General features: G+C 43.7%; 1 protein-coding gene across 1 annotated transcript in view; it reads right to left on the bottom strand.

The window, feature by feature from the left end:
• Nucleotides 1-21,645, bottom strand: part of F13A1 (coagulation factor XIII A chain) — an 88,805-nt gene extending 67,160 nt beyond the window's left edge. Inside the window, exons 1-3 of the mRNA XM_073332122.2 lie at nt 21,533-21,645; nt 20,526-20,705; nt 9,020-9,208 (exon numbers count right to left, since the gene is read on the bottom strand). Of these exons, the coding sequence (XP_073188223.1) occupies nt 9,020-9,208; nt 20,526-20,685 (349 nt within the window). The 5' untranslated portion in view covers nt 20,686-20,705; nt 21,533-21,645. The remainder of the gene's footprint in view (nt 1-9,019; nt 9,209-20,525; nt 20,706-21,532) is intronic.
• Between the last annotated feature and the right edge of the window lie 977 nt (nt 21,646-22,622).

Below are 22,622 nucleotides of genomic sequence, written 5' to 3'. Positions count from 1 at the left end.
TATAGTATGCTAGGCTTAGTGCTGGATATAGTTGTAGAGCATATGGGAGGAATTTACATTGATTGTGGGGAAGAGAGGAAGGAAGGCAGAATAAGGTTCAGTCAGCAACACAAGAGCGATATTCCTCCAGTTAACAAGCTCTTTAAACAAAACCCTGCCAAAATAGATACCAAGGTTGTTATTTTCAGTTTAACAAACATCAGGTCAGTTCTGAGTCAGGGAAAACTCTCATGGGCTTTCCTCCTCCAGCTCCATTGTTCTAATCAAGATTGTCGCTAACATGTCATTTTGCTTTAATTCATTGTATGTGCACCAGCGAGCACATACTGATATCAGTATTGCTCTGCAATTAGGGCATATTCGTTAACTGCTGTTGCAGGGCCAGCAGAGGGAGTGCAAGATGTTTTTGGATAGGTCCCACAAATCAGTGGTGGTGTTGGTTGGGGATACTTTTGTTGGCAGACAGAATAATGGAATTTTCTTTTAAAGATATATTTAGACTCCAGAGGACATTTCCCCCCGCTCCAGATTGCATTAGTTTTAAGATCTATATCAAAATATGGGGGCCCCATGATATTGCACAGTATCCCTTTCAGCCATTAGCAGATATTTAAAAGAAAGAGGCCAGAATCTGTCTTCCTATATACACAGTAAGGTTAATATTTTTCCTGTTCAACTCATTCATTTTACCCAGATAGACCCTTCATACACAGCATAAAGAATCCATTTCCAAGCAGGTCCTGGAAGTATAACAATTGTGACAGGATGATAAATAAGTTGGAGCTGAGAGCCAGAATATAGTAGCCTTGTAACAGAGGTAAGCCTTATTGTAACAAACAGACTGAGGATGGTAGGTGGGTGCACTGGGACCATGATTAGCTAACGCTCATGAATAATTTTTACAAACACCCAGCTGTCAAAAAAACAAAACAAAAAACCAACCTTCTTGCCCCAAATGATCACAGCCTGTAAGAGGAACAAATCCTTGAAGGTACTAGTGTCTCTAAGAGGCTGCCTATAGTGTCACATCTGGTTCCCTCCCATCTTCAAACAGCATCACCTTCAGCAGGGCTGCATGCAGACTTGAAAACATTTAGAAAAAACACACATACCCATCTCAGCACAGCTTTACCCAGATCTGACCACATTCCCTGGGCTAAAACGGGCTAAACACTCACTGCTAACTATTACTAACTCTGAGTTATTACAGGCATTTTTTTAAAAAAGAAGCCAAGTTTTAAAAGTTACTGTTGTTGCATGGATGTAATTGGGCAACAGAATCTAGGTCCTTTTGCATTAAAAAATCCTGACTTTGTAGAAGGTCTCAGATAATTCCTTTCCTACGTCTTTCTGGCTGTTGGCAAAGAATGCCAGGGTGAAAAAAATATACCCTTGACATTATCATGCAAAAAACAAACAGATTTGTTGTTCTTAGCTAGCAGCTGGCATGCAGTTGTTTTTATGTCCTGGACCAATTTTAGGAAGTGTGTTCCAATGGTCATAAATAATTCTGGCTCCAAAGAATGGGAGCTCCTTTAGAAAATGGAAACAACATGGGACACGGCACGGACTCTTTGCTCAGCCCATCATGTGTTCCTGTATGTTTATGAGAATCCATTCTTTTTAAAGGGGAAAAATATTTACTTAATTAAACCCTGGCGTTTGATTAAACAGGCAGAAAATGTGCTTTGCCACAATGTCACAGAGACCGAGGCAGTCCGCTTTTGCATATTGTCGTAATGACTGAGACAACGTGCTTTACCAGACATGCCATCAAGAAAACAGACCATCCCAGGCAACATTCTCAAATAGTCAAAAATCTTTTCTGGATCCAATGGGCAAAAACGACTCCACTGGCAATGTTAACCTCACAAAGCATGAGATTTACTGCTTCTGTATTAAATGTCAAAAAAAGTTCTGATCAATTAAAAGTGACATTTTTTTCTTTAAAAGTAGACTAAGGACCTGGGCTCTGGAAAGACTCTCATTGACTTCTGAGGGCTTTGGACCGGGCCCCTGACCCCATAAGTCCTTACTAGGCAAATACCCTCTTGACTTTCCGGGGAGTTTGGCCTGGATAAAGCATAAAGGATCAGGCCTTAGAATTCTTTACTCTTGACTGATTTAATGTGAGTAACAATCTCTCTGAGCATTGTCCTATAAGGCTACAGAAAAGAGAGAAGGAAGTTTCTGCTCTAGTTTCAGAGAAATATTCCTTGATTTATAGATGCATGGGAAGTGGGGGTAAGATTAGCCAAGAGGTCTGGGATTTATGACCATTTCTGAAGTGTATTGATAAATTAGAGGTTTAAGATAACATTTATAGATAGACCAATATCTATGAGTTTATGAAGCCATTTAAGGAAGGTCTGACTAGCCCTAAGATTTACAACAATGCATAGAAATATCTCATTAGAATAAGGATGTACCATATAAAGTCATCAACAGCTTTGGTAGTGTACAGGAAACTATTTACTCCTGGGGGAATTCTGTGTCAAAATTAAAAAAATTTCGCCAAAAAATTAAAATTTCTGCAAAATTCTGCATATTTTAGTTGTCAAAATAACACAATATCATCACACCAGTTTCAATTATTTGGTAATTTATTTCAAAATATTGGTCAGCAAGTATGTCTGTAACAATGCAGACAACAAGAAAGATTTCTCCAGGAGTAGAGAGAGGTAAAGAAACCCCTATGACAAACCAGTTCCTGTTTCTCTGTTGTGCTTCTGTTGGGAACCTCAGTGTGGGTGCGTCACATGTGTCAGCTGGGCACATCTTAGGGGAAAATTCTTCCCCTCTGGTCTCAGACACTCACTATCCCTCTCTCCCCCCGAGTCCATCCATGGGGTGTACACACCCCAGCCCACACACCTGTACACCCTATCCCCAAAAGCCCAGCTGCAGGGCACCCTCCAAGCCCAGACACCCTCAGTCTCTACCTCCAGAGCCCATCCACAGTGTGCCCCCAGCCCAGACACCTTCACCTGCTCCCCCATAGAGCCCAGCCACAGGGCGCCCTCCAGCCCAGACACCCTCACCCCGTACATCCCAGAGCCCAGCCACAGGGTGCCCCAGCCCAGATACCCGCACCCCTACAGGGCATGCTGCAGAATTCCCCCAGGAGTAGAAACTACTATGAAAAGTGAGATTGAAGGCCATATTAGCAGACCGAATCATACAATTGTTTCTCGAAGAAATCATAGTTAGAACTACCAATTCTAAATAAGTGCTCGTACTGGAGCTTTTTCACAGCACTGGTGCCAGCCTAGTTATCTGCAGCAATATGAACAGATGGGCAGATTCCCACAAGCCCCCTCCCTGACTGTGAAAAATCTGCTGTGGGGCTTACAGTGGCACAAAATACCCACATTTGCCCCTTCACCAGGAGGCTGCCAGAAAGCCAACACAGCCCCAACTTGACTGGCAATGAATACGTCCAGGATGTCTGGTGGATTCATTGATTCAGTGCATCCATTTTATAGCCTCAACCAGCACAGCTCTCATGGAGCTCCTAGAAAGAGCTAGAAGAACTTAAGTTGCTCTTCCCCAGGACAACATATTCAATGAGGTGTTACATGTGAAACATAATTACAACTGTCTAAAATGTTAACATTTACATAACTTCACTACTGATCATCTTAACAGAAACATTCCGCTAAGGTACTGTATTCACTAGGTAGCTGTGTGGTACGGTGTTGTGAAACAACATATTTTTAAATGGAGCTGCGTGAACTATTTGTAATAATGTATTCAGTTAACTTCACTCTGCTTGTGAGTTGTTGGCAATCAGACTGAGTTTTTGCAAATTTGTTATTCATGAAACGTCTCTAGAGAACAAATTTCAGGCTATTGAGGGTAGCAAGGAGAGTTCACCCAATGTGATTCATTACCAACTAAAAGGATTCTGCAATCCAAATTTAGCTTAGTTCAGAGTCCTGTTATCAATGCACAAGCCAGAATGGAATCCAGTTCACTCTCCCATAGCGCTCTGCAACATTAACAGGACTAAAGAATAGCAAAAATTTATTTTAGCCAGGAAAGTAAACAGTGATAAATCTGAATACACGCAGGGACCAGGTCTCTGGAGTATATAAGTGCCATTGTTACTCAGTCATTTCAGTGGTGCTGGAACATTTTTAATGGGGTGCTGAAAGCCAGCCCCCTTACCCCTGTCCACTCCCCCCACTCCCTGAGCTGAGGCCAGGAGCAAAGCCCCAGGCGCAGGGTGGCCTCAGAGACCTGGGCTTGGGGCCAGCAGCTGGGACCCTGGACGGCAGCAGAGCCCCCAGGCGTGTGGGGCTGGCATCCAGAAGCCTGAACGCGTGGGGCCAGCAGCTGGGAGCCTGGGGGTGCTGCAGCACCCCCCACAACTCTAGTTCCCACGCTTATGAGTCATTTTTAAGAGCAGAACTGGTCTTTAATCTATTAAACCTCCATGCTGAATTACTGTCAGCAAGAATCATCTTTACTAAACACTAGGGTGACCAGATAGCAAGTGTGAAAAATTGGGATGGGGTGGGGGGATATGTAAGAAAAAGGCCCAAATATTGGGACTGTCCCTATAAAATTGGGACATCTGGTCACCCTACTAAACACATACGTTCTATGTTGGTATCTACACAGCACTCACTAAGGGATTGATCCTGCAAAGAGAACCTCCTGCAAGGTGCTGAGTACCCTCAACCTCCACTGAATTCACCAGGAACCAAGGGCATCTGCTCCTGCTGAGATACTCAGCACCACACAGGATTGAGCCTTAAACACCTCAAGCCCCGCCCTGGAATGCATTAAATCTGCTGTAAAACCTGGGATGGCTTCTTTTGTGATGGTCTCTTATCTGACTATTTTAAATTACATGTTTGTGAATAGAGGAGGGGAGGATCTTTGCAGGTCATTACAGTCACCTGTAAGGCTGCTTAATATTCATCAACTTAAAAACTTTCAAATCTACAACATTCCTCTGAATCACCACTTATTTTCATGCAATACCTTTTACATTCTTATCTACCAAAGCTCTGGCTTGGGTTGCAGTGATTTGCTGCTGCTGTCTGCCCAATTCCCGGCTTACGTTTGGTAAGCCAGGTGCCTGCTTCCCAGGAACATGACACTAAATGCAGACAGAGTGAGTTTCCTCATGGCAAACAAAATGCTGAATCTTTCAGCAGTCTCTGTTTGGTCCTAAGTATTTGTAGAGAAACCTCTTCCCCGTCCCCTCAAGATCATTAAATATTGAACCTTCCACTAGAAGGAAGTAGCAAGATGCAAACATACTGCCAATACAAAATGTCAGCTTAGCTCTCCTACATGACTTCCTCCTCCCACGTGTACTGTTCTGTTTTTGTTGTTGCTGCCCACATAAAACCCCACCCCAATGTGGTTATAGAGAAACATTTGTCGGAGTGCTGAGTATTAAGCAGTGCTCTGGATTCCAGCTTGCTTAGTGCTGGCAGTGAGTTCAGTAGGGCTGGAAGCTTATCACCAGATAGAGCAGCAGCTCGTTGCTTGCCTTTTGGAAGCTATGTCCTGCACCATGATCAGAAAACATGCTGCAGGTCTGACTGCTGCCCAACAGCATCAAGTATTAAACAGTGTACTGCCATCAAGTATTTCACTAATCAAGGGATGCTCACTACTTTAAGTATTGTGAAATTCTGTCATCTCCTCAGGGAAAGACATCCTGCGGAAAGAATAGCAACTCTGAAACACTGCACTTTGAATCACTAGGAGAAAAGCAGCTAAGTCTTCCTTCATAAAAACTAGCTCCTTGTTCTCTTGCTTACCTACAGCTGAGGGTTTCCTAAGAGGTGCTCGAGTGCTTTCAGTTCCCATTGGAACCTACGAACATGAGACTGCAAAAAAGAACTACATACGAGATGCTCAGCAAGAAATAGCAGGATGGCTGAATATGGATTTAGATTTGTGGAAATAATTTGCCACTCATTGACGGGGCCACACTGAGCAAGTTTGGCTCTGACTGGCAGAAGGTAGGGCTTTGTCCCACTCAGCCAGGTGGGCCACATAAGGAGACTACCCTGTGCTGCTGCCCCTAAGCTAAAGAACAAGGTCCATTAGCTCATCCCTCTAAATGTCTGAGGTGACTATCATTTCCCACTGTGCTCCTGTTTAATAAAAAGGTTTGCTGTAGCTATTTGCTGGTGACTTCTCTCTGGCCTGGTCCAGACACAGCACTGGAGGGACTGACTAGAGTCAGGATGAGAGAGGCCAGTGGCTGGGCTGAGCATTTGGAAGTTGGGAAATGCAACGTTTGTTTCTGAATTACACAGAACATGGACTAGAATTGTGACCAAGCCCCAACAGATGGATCTGGATTTCAAACACTCCAAAGCTTTAAAAAGAAAAAGAAAAAAAAGTTTGGCTCTGGGGTTTTGGTTTGGTGCATCATAAAGAAAGGAGTCGATTGTAAAGTTATGATGTGGAACTGGGTTTGTATTGCAAGCTTCTCCACAGTGTTCAGATCCATCTCTAATGTGATCTAGGGGGAAGTCTTTCCACTGACTTCAATGAGCACTGGATCATAGGTTCTTCTGCAACCACTGAAATACCAGACACTGCCCCTTGCATACCAGTACACTATGCATTCCCATGAAGCCATGGTGTGAAACTTGGAAGATGTATGTTGGGAAAGAGCCCTGTCGATGCACATGTATACTTTGTTTTATTGCATCATGTTATGTATGGGAAATGAATCTAAAAAGTTTTAGAATTCTTCAATAAAAAAATTAAAAACAAAGATCACTTTTATAAAGAATTCTGAAATTTGTTTTATTCATCATACATCACACAATGCAATAACAAACAAACTTTCCATTTTTCACTTCTTCAATCTATAGCTGTTTGTTTAAAGATATAAAGATGAATTGGAAAAGCCTTGAATTCAATTAAATCCCCAAAAGGACTAATAATCTTTGTGCATATTAAATTTTAAGGCACTTACGGATGTTCTAGCCAATCAGCTCATTAGACTACCACAACATGCCTCCTAACCCTAATTGAAATGAGAAGTAACAGAGTGGGAGGCGGGGGGAACTGCAGACTGCAACTTCTTCATCATGTATATGTTTAAAAGATAGAGTAACAAATCTAATAAGTGGATATATGATCATAATCCAAGAGCAGAAAAAAAATCAGTAATACAAGTTTTAAAATGCAGTTCTCAGGAAGCTATATTAAATGTCAATTCAAACCAATTTATACACAATCTATAACAGGAAGGAACAGAGATGTCTGAAAAAAAATTGAGAGAGAACTCGGTGAAATTGTGACTGTACCAAAAGCCCTCTGTATGGGGCAGCGTATGACTGCGCTGACCCAGAAGCAGAGTGGGAAGCAGTTTGTGACTCAGACTTGCAGTCTGCTTTCTCGCTTTCCCCCTTCTTTACCAAGGACATATCCTGCAGCCTATCCCCTGTCTGCACTGGCTGGTGCATTGGAGGAGGGGGTCATTTCCTCTCCCTGTGATGGAGGTATCTGGTGCAAGGGGTCACCATATGCCTGCTCTTATTCTCCTGAGTAGTTGTGCAGGATGACTCATGATCTGATCTTTATGATTGCAATACCTTTCTGATTCCAAGGTTGCAATCTTTTTCCCCCCTTGCCTAAGAATTTTCCAGTTTAATATATATTGAGCTGCAAGTACACATTATAGAAACTTTCACAGTTCTAGTGTTCTGTTTTTCCCCTTGTGCATAGAACTATTTTTTATATCAACACACACATTTCTGCCATTTCTCCTGACTACAATCTCGTGCTCTTTTCTCTAGATTCTCCAAAATTGCAAGTACAGTAACTCCTCACTTAACATCCTCCCGTTTAACATTGTTTTGTTATGTCCCTGATCAATTAGGGAACATGCTCATTTAAAGTTGCGCAATGCTCCCTTATAACGTTGTTTGGCAGCCACCTGCTTTGTCTACTGCTTGCAGGAAGGGAAGCCTGTTGGAGCTAGCTGGTGGGGGCTTGGAACCAGGGTGGGCCGGCAGCCCCCCCATCAGCTCCCCTAAGTTCCCTGTGCAGTGGCCGACCAGCTGGCTATCAATTGCTGGGCAGTTCAGGTGTCCCTCCCCCGACTGCTGTGTGCCGCTCCTACCCTATGCCTTGGAGCTGCTCCTGGGAGCCTCCTGCTTGCTGTGCAGTGGGTGGAGGGGAAGAGAGGTGCTGATGTCAGGGTGTCCCTCTCCCCCCACTCCTGTACCCCATCTCCACAGAACAGGGAGGGGGAGACACGACAGGGCTCGGGACTGAGGGAGCTTGCTGGCAGCAGCAGCTCTCTCAACTTGCTGATCTACTTAAAAAGACAGTGTACGTAGAGTGGTGTACTTAAAGGGGCAATGCGCATCTCTCTCTCTCACACACACACACACACACACACACACACACACGGTTTGTCTCTGTCTCACACACACATGCAGCCCCCGGAACTTTGGAAAGTGGAGGGAGTGGTGTGCTCCAGTGGGATAGCGTGGGTTCATCATCACATTCAGTTTCCGCAGGGAATATTTGCGAAAAAAATTTCCCTGGAACCTAACCCCCCCTATTTACATTCATTCTTATGGGGAAATTGGATTCTCTTAACATAAGTTCGTTTAAAGTAGCATTTTTCAGGAACATAACTACAATGTTAAGTGAGGAGTTACTGTAACAAGTTTTTCTAATCTGCCCACCACCACTATCATTTTGCCCCTAAACATAAACCAGTGATAACATTGGCAATCCAATATAGTAAAGTACAGCTTTTGAATATACATAGAGGGACAAACCCTGCTCACATTTCTCATATGAGTAGTTCCATTGACTTAAATGAATGAGTAAGGCTAGCCGGATCCAGGCCCCATTTCAGCAAAGCGTTTAATGCATATGCTCAGCTTTAAGCACATCCTACTGTCTCACTGACTTTAATAGAAGATCAGGCCCTTAGATACTATATTATTTGGAACAGATATAGATATTCTATAAACTTTACTTTGCTAACACTACATTGCTCCTGTTTGGCACTTACCTATAAGGTATTCCACCCAGAACTGGTCCTTTTCAGGTTTGTAAGGACGGTTGAAGTCAATTTGGATAAGGAAAGGCTGTCCACGGCGTACAATCAACTTAGGGTGGTAGTACTTGTCAGTATGGTGCTCCTGCTTGTTAACATCCTGGTCACCCTTGAACATGTGAACTTCCTTAACTTCCAGAAAATCTAGGTACACACACAAAAGGGGGGGGGGGGGGGGAAATCAGTTTCTTTGTTTCATACTGATACCATACCGCTTATGGGCTCTGATCCTGCTCATTCACTCACATTGAGTAGTACCTTACTTGGTAATAGCCCCACTGAAGTGGAGAGGAAAATCATCATCTGATTACATTTTATACCCACTTGGCACATGTGTAAATGTCTTTGTAGGGTTCGAGAGAGGAGAATCAGGCCCCTTATATGAAATGAGTTATAAAATAGTCCAGTGCTCTAGGGGTGAATCTGGGCTGTGTCACAAGTGAGGCTGTTGACTATATAGGTTCCCTGTCTCATTGGTTGCAGAAGCTTGAAGGTGAATAGTGCAGGAGGCTTAGGATTGCAGGATGAGAAACAGAGTGTGGCAGGGGCAACAGACTCTTCCTAAAAGTGGGGGGCCAAGAGGCCCCTCCCCCTATGAGGCCCTGCTCCTGCCCCTCCTCTTACCCAGGGTCATGCCCCTACTCAACTGGGAGCCAGAGCTGGGCTAGGGAGCCCAGGCTCCTCTACTTTCCTGGGGTGGGGGGCTCCAAAAGCTAGCCCCTGGCCTGTGTCCCCGCCGTCTGTGCCCCCAGCCCAGGGCAAGTGGAGGGGCCATGGCTCCCCACAGCGGCCCGTGCAGCTCTTACCCCAAGGTGGATCCAGCTTCCGGCCTGGGGGCAGGGCCTCAGGGGCTAAGAGCCAGAGCCAGGCCATGTACGTATGGATAGTATTTAAGGAATTATGTCTCTGTACTGAAAATTAGGTCCTTAAGGTCATGGAGTTAAGGTAGCTCACCAAAAGATGACATGCCTCGGACATCTTCCTTTCAGGCAGGAGGTAACAGACACCTATCTCCCTGTCTGGTTATTTGGGTATTGAATGCCTCACAATGTATGCCTAGCGGAGCCTGGGGAGGAGTTAAGGATTGTAAAATCTACAAGAGAGAAATAAGCAGGCTGTGTGTGTGCACGTGCGTGCGTGCGTCCTGTTTCTGAATAAACTCCAAGGATTGGTATGGAATATCTTGGGGTGGAAGGAAACACATGGGATCCCTCACCTAGGAGGCAAACTGGCAGAATGCATGTCTAATGAAAGGAAGGTCACAGCCAACCTGGCTGTAAAGTACTGCAAGGATTCTGGGGGTAAACAATATTCTACAAGACATGAGAGGATCTTGTTAATTAAGTCTATGCTCTAGAATGTGTGTTATGATTGTATGTGTAACCATTTGTCTCCAATACTACTTCTTGCTAACACTTGAATCTCTACACTTTTTTACATAAACTTACACTTGATTTCACTGTAAACATATCTAAGTGCTGTGAGTTAAGCAGAGTGGTGATGTGAGGTAGAACTGGCAGAGCTGGGGTGTACTGTTTCTGTGGAAGCAGTGAATCTGTGAATACTGAGTGTGTCCAATGGAACAAGGGCTGGACACTTCAGGGAGACAGAGGGCTGGGGGTTTGGGATGTGCCAATTGCTAGTCTGTAGGGTAACAGCATGGTCTGTGAGGCTTAGAGGGCACTGCTTGCATTGCCCGTGGCTGGTGGAATTGGGGAGCTCACCCATGGCAGGTACAGAAAAGGCTTCCTCACACTATTGGCAGGTGGTAGCAAGGTGCCTCACACCCCTGGGTATCCCCGGGAACCATCCCAAAAGAGGCACTCTCCAGAGCTTGGGTGGAAGGAAAAGGCTGGCTACACAGGGAAGCAGACCTCCTCCTCCTGGTGCTCAAGGTATGAGCACCTGGATACTGGGCTCTTCTGAGCAGATGTCACAACACTACAAAGTAAATATCACATCACAACAAAACCAGGGTGCCCAACCCGAGCTTGCTGAAAGTCAAGCTCCTTTGTCAAATTGGAACAGGGGTGGTTCAAGTGGATCAGGAATTCAACCTGAGCCCTGCATTACTCATATTTGCTAATGATCAGAGTGTTTGTTCTTGGCACAGCAGTGGGATGGTCTCCTCTGCTTCATTTTGGCCCAACAAGTTTCAAAATAGCCTCTGATTTTGGGTGCCCAACTTGAGACACCTTGGTCCAGCTGAAAGCATGGGTGTTGCATGTGGTCAGCGCTTCTGAAAAGCAGGCCAAAGGTGGACCCTAAATTGGGGATCCAAAAACATATGTATCCAAAATCAGAGGCCACATCTGAAAATTTTGGCCCTGCTTCTTTTGACCCACTTGCTTGGTTCACGGGGAAAAATATCACTATAACAACAACTTAATTAAATCTTCTACTCAGGTTATTATATCATACTTATCACCAGGGTACCTGAACTCCTTGCAGAAAATTTTCATGCTATTATCTCAAATGGGCTCACAGCGGTAGTTTGTTCCTAAAATGAGCCCTGGGCTAGAACAGCTGCAGCACTCACACATATACAGGTGTATCTATCCCAAAACACTGGTGATCCTGGTAATTATAACAACGTATATATTTGGGCACAATACATTAGAATTTTTCCCATACCTGGATGAAATCCTGATTACTAAAGTTAAGAGACTTAAAGAAGGTCTCATGAATGATGCAGATACATAATGCATACTGGAGGCAATACTACTGTCTCTGAATTAAATTGTAATTCAGCAACACAGAGAACTGTGGTTATCCAGTTGGAGGCGGCGGGGAATCTACTGCCTCATATGCCATCCTATTGGCCTGTTATGGGAACACTTTAATAAGGCATATCTCTGAGTGCACCGGAGTGGAACATACTGGTAGCAGTCAGAGGGTTCATCCTACCATTATGGTAAAACTATGTCACAAGCTGTTTCCCCATCTTCATTTTCACCATGCTTCACAACACGTATCCCCCACTGAGCACTTCCATTCAGTTATGCTGTGATTTGAACTTGCATCATTCTGTCGCCAGTTGCATGAGTCAACTTTTCAAGAGCTCCTTCTGTTCTATCTAAAGCGTGACTGTGAGAGGGAGCTTACTAGGACTTTATGACGTAGGTATCCACATAAATACCTATTTAAGCTCCCATAAAGCTAGTATTTTTCCTGTTCCATTCGCTTTCTATGGCTTGCTTGCTTTCAACATTCCTGCCTACAGAATCCTCTGTATTTTCCTTAAGGCAGATACCCAAAGTATATTGGCTTGTTATGCACTCAGCATTTTCCTTTCGTATGGCTAGTGCCCTGCAACATAGGCGTTGGAGCACCCATGGAAAAAAATTAGCGGGTGCTTAGCACCTACTGGCAGCCAGCTCCCCACTCCCCCGTCTCCCGTCCGCCAGCGGCCCCGCTGATCAGTGCCTCCCCTCCCTCCCAGCGCCTCCTGCCCCGTGCAATCAGGAGTGCAGGAGGCACTGGGTGGGAGAGGGAGGAGTGGGCATGGGATGCGCTCGGGGGAGGGGGCGGAACTGGGCAGGAAGAGGTGGGCAGGGGTAGAGGGGGGTGGGAAGAGGCGGGGCACAGGAGGGGTGAGCACCCCCAGGGCGTGGAGGAAGATGGTGTCTGTGCCCTGCAAGATCTTTGCAAAAACTTGGGCAGATTCATTCCTGTGTCTACACTGCAGGCATAGGCCTTGGCACACAGCCCCAGCAGCAGAAAGTCTGACAGGAAGGGTAATTTCAGCTGTGGAGAATGGTAGCAGCCTAGAGGGGAAGAGAGGGATAGCTCAGTGGTTTGAGCATTGGCCTGCTAAACCCAGGGTTGTGAGTTCAGTCCCTGAGGGGGCCATTTAGGGATCTGGGGCAAAAATTGGGGATTGGTCCTGCTTTGAGCAGGGGGTTGGACTAGATGACCTCCTGAGGTCCCTTCCAACCCTGATATTCTATGATTCTATGAGGGGGAAAGCTCAACTCAACAAGTAGACTGTGCTAGTCAGGGAGGATGTGTGGCTAGAGCAGCTGGAGGATGTGCTGATAAGCTTATCCCTGCGATAGCTGCCTCTGGTGGAATTTAAAGCTGCTCCCCCACCCCTTTTTGAAATCCCTTTAGGTTCCTCCTTTCCTGCCCAATCCTCCCTTGAAGATATCTCCCAGGCAGGGATGAAGCTTTTTTTTTTTTTTTTTTAAAAATACAGCTTTAAATTAAGCTAATGCACAGCCTGTGTAGCCATTTATTGGTAGAGCAGAGTGAAATTTCGATTTCCCATATAGATGACAATGGGTTAATTGTCACGGTTAGACTATCTGATGACAAGACAGAAGAATTGGGGGTTTAGCTGGTATTGCTTTGTGACTTGTGATAAATGCCCAATAATTAAAGTGGTTCCTTCCTGTAAAAACTGCTTTCTGCCAAGCTAGTCTGAAAGCTGTATGTATTGTAAATTGATGGACCTGAGGGTCAAAGTTCAAGTTCAGCTTGAAGCCATATCTAGTCCCAAATCCTGCCTCCAAGCTGAAAGTAGGGAGGCATCGGTGCCTAGTCACTAGAGTACCTGGCTAGGGGTCTGGAGACCAGTGTTCTATTTCTGAGTGCCACTAATTCCCTGTCTCACTTCTGTGCCTCAGTTTCCTCTTCTGAGAAATAGAGTTAATACCACCCACCTTGGTAGAGTGGTTTGAGATGCTTGGGTGAAAGGCACTTTATAAAAGATGTGATTTTTTATAACCAACCCCTTAAAGTCCTTTTGGTGGTTGTTCTAAAGCAGACACCCCATAACACAGAACATCAGCAGTAAATGCTTCCAGTTACTACACCTCAACTTAAAAATGTTTGACATAAGGGGCGGAGCTTTACCTCACCACCACCCCGTATCAGGAAGTTTTGTCTTCCTTCTTTCCTCTCTGGATGTGTCTGCCCTTGCAAAAAGATCATGGACCAGATCCTCAGCTGGCATAAACTGATGGAGTTCAAATGTGGCTGCAGCTATGCCAGTTTGCACCAGCTTCAACAGTGCTATGCCAGTTCACACCAGCTGAGGATCTGGCCCTCTCTTTTGTAGACCTTTAACACAGGTGGGTTTGGGGAAACTGAGGCCCAGAGACATGTAAGTGGCTCTCGCAAGGTCACCCAGCAAGTCAGTGATAGAGTCAGGAATTGGGCTTCGATGGAGCTATGCACATTTGCACCATCTGGGTATCTGACCCAGAATTTTCTTAAGCTTTCTCAAAAAGAAAAGGAGGACTTGTGGCACCTTAGAGACTAACCAATTTATTTGAGCATGAGCTTTCGTGAGCTACAGCTCACTTCATCAGATGTTTCTGTGGGTGCTTTTGAATATGGAGTACCAGAACTGAACCTTAGACAGAAAATAGGTCCAGTTCATCCACTGATGTTAATGGAGTAATACACAGAATATATTTGGCCTAATGTTTCATTATCATTTCATGAAATAATTTGCAAGATGAATACCCTTCCCTGAATAGTCTATTTTAAACTACAGAAACAAAGTTCTGAGAATTATAATTAAAGAAATATTCTCCAGCTGACATTTCCTGCTGAGATCAGCTATGTCATATAGACCCAGCCTGTTTGAAAAATACCAGAGATACTTGCGGTTAGAGTTAGATAAATGACTATGCAAAAATGGCATCTTCTCACGCCACAGGGAACAGACTTAACTTATATTAGCTAACTTCATAACAAAACCAACTCCCCCACGCTCCTGCTAGCATCAATGCAGCTATGAAAGAATGAGCTGGATTCTATTTAACTTTACACACCCTCAGTCAAAAGGATCTGCCTGTAGGATCTTTATTACTGGTCAATATTGGACCCCTTGATTATCAACTGTCAGCATGAGTTTCCAGTGCTGAACTAGGGGAAAAAAAACCACACCCATCTTTCATTTTAGGAATTTGTAAGCTAATGTTTCACTTTCCATTGAAGACTGCAGGGCCAAACTCACAGCTGGGTAAGCAAGTGTGGCTCTGTTCTAAACTGACTTGTGCTCCCTTACAATCATGGAGAATTTGGCTTGGAAAGCATTATATAAATGGCCAGGTATTATAATTTGATGAACAAATGTGATATGTAAGTAATTAGGAGCTAAAACAGACCTCTGTATACTGCTCAAGTAAATCAGCTTTGCACAGAGGTTCTCCTTGGAAGCAGGGAGGCACAGAATCCAGCCTGTCCTTTCTGTGGGTGGAGGAGTTGTGGTCAGAGGATCTGTGGAGTAGTAGATTCAGAGTTCACACACTCATCCCTCACCCATTTTGCCCCAAGTCTCCCTTTTCTATCCTGGCACAAAAGTGGGGAGATAGGCACTGCTCTGCCGGGCAAGTGCAGTCCCCATTCATGACCTTCCTGCACCCGAGAACCCTACCATGAGCTACATCCTATGTCACTGATCCCCTCTGCATCCCCCCTTGCTCTGGCCACTGAATAAAAATAAGTGTAGGCCCTCACAGCTGCATTAATGAAGGCCATGTACCTGATTTATTCCTTTTATAAGATTATTATTTACCAGGTACTGATTGATGAAGCTGTTTAAAGTGTAGATAAGGACTCACAAGTAAATCATAAAGATACTGGGCTGAAAGGGGCCTCAAGCAGTCATCTAGTCCAGCCCCTGCACGGAGGCAGGGCCAAGTATACCTAAGACCATCCCTGACAGCTGTTTGTCCAACCCGTTCTTAAAAACCTCCAATGATGGGGATTCCACAGCCTCCCTTGGAAGCCTACTCCAGAGCTTCACTAGCCTTATAGTTCGGAAGTTTTTCCTAACATCTAAACTAAATCTCCCTGCTACAGATTAAGCCAATTACTGCTTGTCCTACCTACAGTGGTTATGGAGAACAAATGGATCACTGTCCTCTTTATAACAGCCCCTAACATATTTGAAGACTCATCAAGTCCTGCTCAGTCTTCTTTTCTCAGAGGCCCAGTTTTCTTAACTTTTCCTCAGAGATCAGGTTTTCTAACCTTTTTATCATATTTATTGGTCTCCTCTGGACTCTCTCCAATATGTGCACATCCTTCTTAAAGTGTGGGGCCCAAACCTGGACACCGTACTCCAGCTACGGCCTCACTAGTGCCAAGAAGAGTGAGACAATTGCCTCCCCTGTCTTACATATGACATTCCTGTTCATATACACCAAGGATTAGCTTGTGTTTTTTGTTTGTTTGGTTTTTTTGGTCACTGCATCATATTGTTAACTCATATTCAATTTGTGGTCCATTATAACTCCCAGAGCCTGTTCAGTACCTAACCAGTAATTCCCCATTTTGTAGTTGTGACTTTCATTTTTAAAAAGTGTAGTACTTTGCACTTGTCTTTATTGTATTTCATTTTGTTAATTTCAGATCAATTCTCCAATTTGTCAAAGTAATTTTCAATTCTAATCCTGTCTTCCAAAGTGTTTGCAACCCCTCCCAATTTGGTGTTGTCCACAAATTTCATATTTTCCACTCCATTATCCAGATCATTAATGAAAATATGGACTAGTACCAGACCCACCACTGACCCCTGTGGGACCGCACTTGATACACCTTCCTAGTTTGACAGAGAACCATTGACAGCTATTCTTTGAGTATGATCTTTCAACTAGTTATGCACCTACCTTATGGTAATTTCATCTAGACCATATTTCCCTTGTTTGCTTATAAGATTGTCATGGGGGACTGTGTCAACAGCCTTACTAAAGATCAAAATAAATCACATCTACAGTTTTCCCCCTATCCACTGGGCAAGTAACTGTGTCAAAGAAGTAAAATAGATTGGTTTAGCATGATTTGTTCTTGACAAATCCATGCTGGCTATTCCTTGTAACTCTATTATCCTCCAGGCGCTTACATATTGTTTAATAATTTGTTCAGTATCTTTCCAAATATCAAAGTTAGGCTGACTGGTCTATAATTCCCAAGGTCTTCTTTGTTGCTCTTTTTAAAGAGAAGTCCTATGTTTGCCCAGTCCTCTGGGACCTCACCAGCCCTCCAGGAGTTCTCAAAGATAATGGATCCAAGATTGATTCAGCTAGTTCCTTAAGTACCCTAGGTTGAATTTCATCAGGCCCTACTGACTTCAATACATCTAACCTACGTAAGTATTTTTTAACCTCTTCTTTCCCTATTTTGGCATGCATTCCTTCCCCCTTGTTATTAATTCTGCTATGTATCTGGTCACAAGTAACCTTTTTGGTGAAGACTGAAGCAAAAATAGGTGTTAAACACCTCCGCCTTCTTCGTGTTGTCTGTTATTAGTTCTTGTTCCCCCACTAAGTAGAGGGGCTGTACTTTACTTTGTCTTTCTTTTGCTCCTAATGTATTTATAGAATCTCTTCTTATTGTAATGTATTTCTTTTGCTAGATGGAATTCATTTTGTGCCTTAGCCTTTCTGATTATGCTACTACATACTTGTGCTATTCTTTTATACTCATATGAATAAGGGTTGCAGGAGTATGTCCTTGTCTTTTCTCATCATCAGCTGTATGCTGCCTTGTGGGAAACCAATCTAGAACAAACCAGAGAGGGAAATGTCTGTTTCATGTAAAAATGCTCAAAATATTTCTTACTGCTGCCCTTCTGGAAAAGTCCAGTGGAATTTAAAAGGGACTAAACTTTCTTGCAGTTACTCAGGAATCCTATAGAATTAAACAGAGAATAGTAACCTTGCGCTAGAGTTTTTAAAACTGCTGATCGATCTAATAGGGAGTTGTATCCTTTCTGTGGATGGAGTTATGACAAACTTTGGGGTTTAAAATTGTTTATAAAGAAAGTTTATCATAACCCCACCCACAGAGAGGATACATGATAAACATTCTCTATATAGAATTTTAAACGCTGCCCATAGAAAGGATACAATTCCTGATTAGAATGATCAGCAGGTTTAAACACTCTAGAGCAAGGTTACTATTCTTTATTTAATTCTATGTGACTTTTCCATTTGGGAATCCTGAGTTCCCCATTTCCCACTCTAGTTTGCTCTAGATCCTTTTCTTACAAGCAGAGGCATACAGCCAATGGTGAACTAACAGAACCCTGGAGGTTGAGGCCAATATTTTGTCAGAGCCAAAGCAATTTTTTTCCTCGTGCCTGGGACATCTGCTCACCTCCCTCCCTCCGATTTACCAACACTCCATTTATAACAAGGCTGACAAGATCATTAACTTATGTCAGGAAATCTCATGAGTTTCCCAGTGGATGATGTTATGCAAAGCTGCTCTCTCATGGCATCGCCTCAACTCCCTCCCAATGCAGGAACACTCCACAGAAAAGTTGCAGCACCCCCTATTGACAGAAATTGCATGTGGGACTTCTGTGCAGTTGGCGGAAGAGTGGAACGTGATGCGTCCAGTGGTCAGGGTGCTGACCTGAGAGCTAAAAGTTCAGTCCCTTCTTCTACCACAAACTTTTGTATGACCTTGTACAAGTCACTTATTATCCCCATTTGTAAAATGGGGGACTAACAGCACTTCCTATGTCCTAGAGGTGCTGTGAATATAAAATCGTTTGGCGATTGTGAGATATTGTGGTAGCATTGGCATGGAAGCAGCTTAGGCAGAAAGCATGCTCATTGACACAGGACTCGGCTCCCTGGCACGTCCTGTCCTGCTGGCAAATTCTTACCTTGTGCTTGTCTGTACAACACTGCACCTGCTCTGTGCAGCAAGCACCAACCCCAAAATGCAATACTCAGCCAGAGTTATGTGTAAGACATGCTGGTCTAAAAAATAAGAGGCCAGGTAATTCCTACTGTTATTTCTGAAAATGCGGTGAAAACAGCAGCAATTCCCCCCTCCCCCCAATCACCATCAAACACCCTGCAGGTCCTTTTCAAAATGTATTTTTCTGGCTATGCCGACTGCATTTTCCCTCAGTTCTGCTGGAATAACATTGCCAAGGGATAATGTGAGGGAAACGAGTCCCCTCAGAAGCAGTGACTCTTTCCAGGCAGATTCTCCCCTTCAGCACATTCTGATACAAAAGAACCTCTACACTTATCTAGTTAGAGGCTGAGTTCTAGGCCGTCAGTTTCCTTGCCTTGTACATTAATAATCTCTCGGCCTGCCAGTGAGGCAGGAGGAGGATGTTTCAGGCTTCTCACTACCTTTTACTTGCCCTGAAAGCTTTAATTTTGTTGGTGGAAAAACCCCATGAAAATCTCCCCCAACTCTACCCTTATACATGGGTTCTGATCCAAAGCTTCTCAAAAGTCAGTGGGAGTCTTTCCATTGACTTTAATGGGCTTTGGTTCGGGCGCACAACACAACTTCTCTAATCTTCCTCTCAGGCTTCCAAAGACCTTAGGCTTCCCTGATTTTATTAATGTTTCTCCTTTGAGATCCACAGTAGTCTGAGATGGACCTTCTTATGTCATGTTTCACTCCACTACAGTATATCAAAACACAAACCAACATACAACAGCAAGGATGTTTGAAAAGCATAGCCCATGGTTCCACTCTTAACACGACAGTTTCTTGCCTGTTTTTAAGTGATGTTTATTAAAGAAACATTTATGTATTAGAATGGGAAGGGTGGGTGAATTTGTGGTTAAGGCACAGGATTAGGGTGAAGGATCAAGGCTACACAGTCTTCATGTGCAACTTTGAGCAGGTGACTAAAGCTCTCCAATTCCTCAGTTTCTTCATCTGTAAAATGGGGATATTACTACTTACCCACTTTTGTTATACTTTGAGATCCTTGGCTGAAAATTGTTGTAGGAGTTTCATGTATTATTATATCATACTGCCCTGGTTGCTCTGTGGAACTAGCTCACCTATTAATTTCAAATAATGTTTGTTATAAATTTAGCCTCTTAGGTTAGTGAATCATTCAAGCATCAGTCCTGATTTTCATATTATTTTCAGCTGGCATGTGAACCTGTTTGTTCCAAAGACTTAGAACTGTTACTCAGTGTTGTTTGACATACAAGTCACGTATCATCAGTTCTGATCCCGGATTGTAAACTTTGTAACCAGGAGCATAACAAGCAATTTCTGGTAATTTTAAAGACTAATTCAAGATTTGAAAACATTTTCAGAAATAACCCGCAATCATCTGAACGCTTTTGAACAACAAATAATATGACCCCCACAAGTCACAATGAACTGAACTCAGTGTTATAGTTTCAAAATATTCCTGAATCTTCCTCCTCCCTCTACTATTTGACATCGTGAACCTGGGGCAGTCCACTTAATTTCTCTGTGCGCCAACTTCTCTGCCTGTAAGACAGACATAATTTCCTTTCCTCTTTCTGACGGGGATGGTGCAAAGTTTCATTCATTAAGGTCTGTAAAGGCCTTTGAGATCCTCAAATGAAAGGAGCTACAGAAGTACAACAAATTATTATTACCTAACTTTGTTATTACAAGTGTTTTTGTTTTAGTTCGTAGACATAAACGTAGCTACTGGAAATATAGAAAGGGTTCAACTCTTAAAATGTGCAGTACACTGTACCTTTCAGGTTAAATCCCCTAGGTACCAAACCAGTCATCTCCATGACAGGGACCTCATCTTCTTCAGCATTGGAGATGTTTGGAGGGAGGGCTCTGCGGCCACTCAGGCTAGGGGGAATTGTTTTTTTTTTCTCTTTGTCAGCGTGCGTTGGTTCAGACATTCTTACAGTGTTGCAATCCCCTAAAAGGAAAAAGGAGAGCAAGAGAAAAGAAAAGTGAGCTATAGCCCCACGTCTAAGAGGGAGAAACAAATAACAAGTGTGCGATGCCAATGCGCTACACATTTTCAGTCTCACATAAATAAAACAAAGGCAGAAAGCATCAGTCTAACAATGGATTACAATCCCCTGAGGTTTGGAAGGTCAAAATATATGAAAAAGAGAAGAAAGAATAAACCCAACCACAAAAGCGTTTGTCTGGGAATAGCAAGACTTTGAAACATTTGGGAGATTCCATGGGTTAGGATTAAATACATATGTACGTACATAACCCTCCAAAAAGGCATCACTGCAGATTAAGTGGTGAATTAATATCTCTGGTGAGTGACTCTCACAAATTCTCTACCCTGATTTAATACACACACATAAATTATACTGCATCATGAGTCCAAAACACTAGAAAGTGTTTGAAATGAATGCTATCATATCTTGTATAGGGTTTCTACATATTTTAAACACACAAAATATCTGAAGATTTGCCCACAGACACCCAGACAATAAAATCACCTCCCACACCCTGCAGGTTTCAAGAAAAAGGGGACAAAAACTTTTCCTCCACTTACTTCTCTAGAGTAAATCAATTAAAGGGAAATTGCAGATATTGGATGATAAGAGATTTCTCTTTGAGGTAGCATAAAGCTGGTGTGTGTGTGTAAGGCACTGCAGCCTGCTCAGAAAAATACCCAATGCTGAGAACTCAGTTTCTTCCAAATACCCATTTAAGCAGCATTTCAAAATGTGGCAATTAGTTAATAGCATTTTGAAGAAAGTATTTAGCTAGCCAGGGTACCTTCTTTTCAGATGTTCTCTTTCCTGCTCCTGGTAGACGTTCTCAAGTGCAATGAAATCTGGCAATAGTTGGGGGCTCTTAAAGTAACTGCAGTATATCCCCTTCCCTTCCCCACCCCCCTCAGGGCTGGGAGACTTCCCTTCTTGGCAAGCCCTCCCCACGCCACCTCCAGGCAGCAGCAACAGCTGCGGGAGCCTTGGGTGTCTCTCACTCTTCTGCCCCAACCCCCCCCCCCCCCCCCACACACACACATATACATCAGGAGGATTTCAATATACAATTTTCAGTGTATATGGTAAAATAAGTTTTGCCATGCTGCTTCATGTAGGGGTCTCGCGCCTTAGCTGTGGCAAAGCAGAACACAGCATCAGCTTGGGAGCCGGGGGTGGCGGGGGTGGCAGGGAGGGAGGAGAGTGGGAAAGTAGCTATAAGACACCTTTACTGCTCCACACTCCTGGGGCTAATCCTATAACCTCTCATGGCTGCTCAAAGTTCTGCCAGGTGCACAGCCCCCAAGGGGCTATTATGCCATCTGGGGATTGCCAGATTATAAAGGAGCATGCCGCTTCCCTTAATCATGCCCCTGAAGACAATGGCACAGATCCAGTCGTGCTAGCTCTGGGCTACTTGGGCTTGCCACATTAGGGAATTTCAGCCAGCTGGTTAAACTTGCTGTATTGCCTCTTTGCATCGCTAGAGTGGTGCACAGGGGCCATGTGGATCTGTCCCAAAGCTGGGTTATTTGTTTCACTCAGTCTTAAATACAGGCCAGCTCCTTAGTTGATGTAAATCCATACAGATGCATTGAAATCAATTTACACCACTTGAGGATCTGGCCCAGAGCCTATATTGTGCATGAAAAAATTTCCCACATACATTGAAGTTTTCTGCATGCAAGTATCTACATGCACAATTTTGCAAGTGCAAAATTAAAAAGTCACGTTTATCAATCTGGGCCTGTCTAGCTGCAGTTAAAGGGCCACAGCTTGGGGAATTAAATCATCCTTCTGTTTCAACATGTATGAGCTGCTCTTTTACAGATAAGTCCTAATCCTCCTGTAATATGATTTGATCTGTTTTTCAGTGTACT

This window comes from Lepidochelys kempii, chromosome 2 (assembly GCF_965140285.1).
Source record: "Lepidochelys kempii isolate rLepKem1 chromosome 2, rLepKem1.hap1, whole genome shotgun sequence".
Classification (NCBI taxonomy): domain Eukaryota; kingdom Metazoa; phylum Chordata; order Testudines; family Cheloniidae; genus Lepidochelys; species Lepidochelys kempii.
The sequence above is the reverse complement of the archived record's forward strand: the minus strand, read 5'-3'. Positions and strand labels throughout refer to the sequence as shown.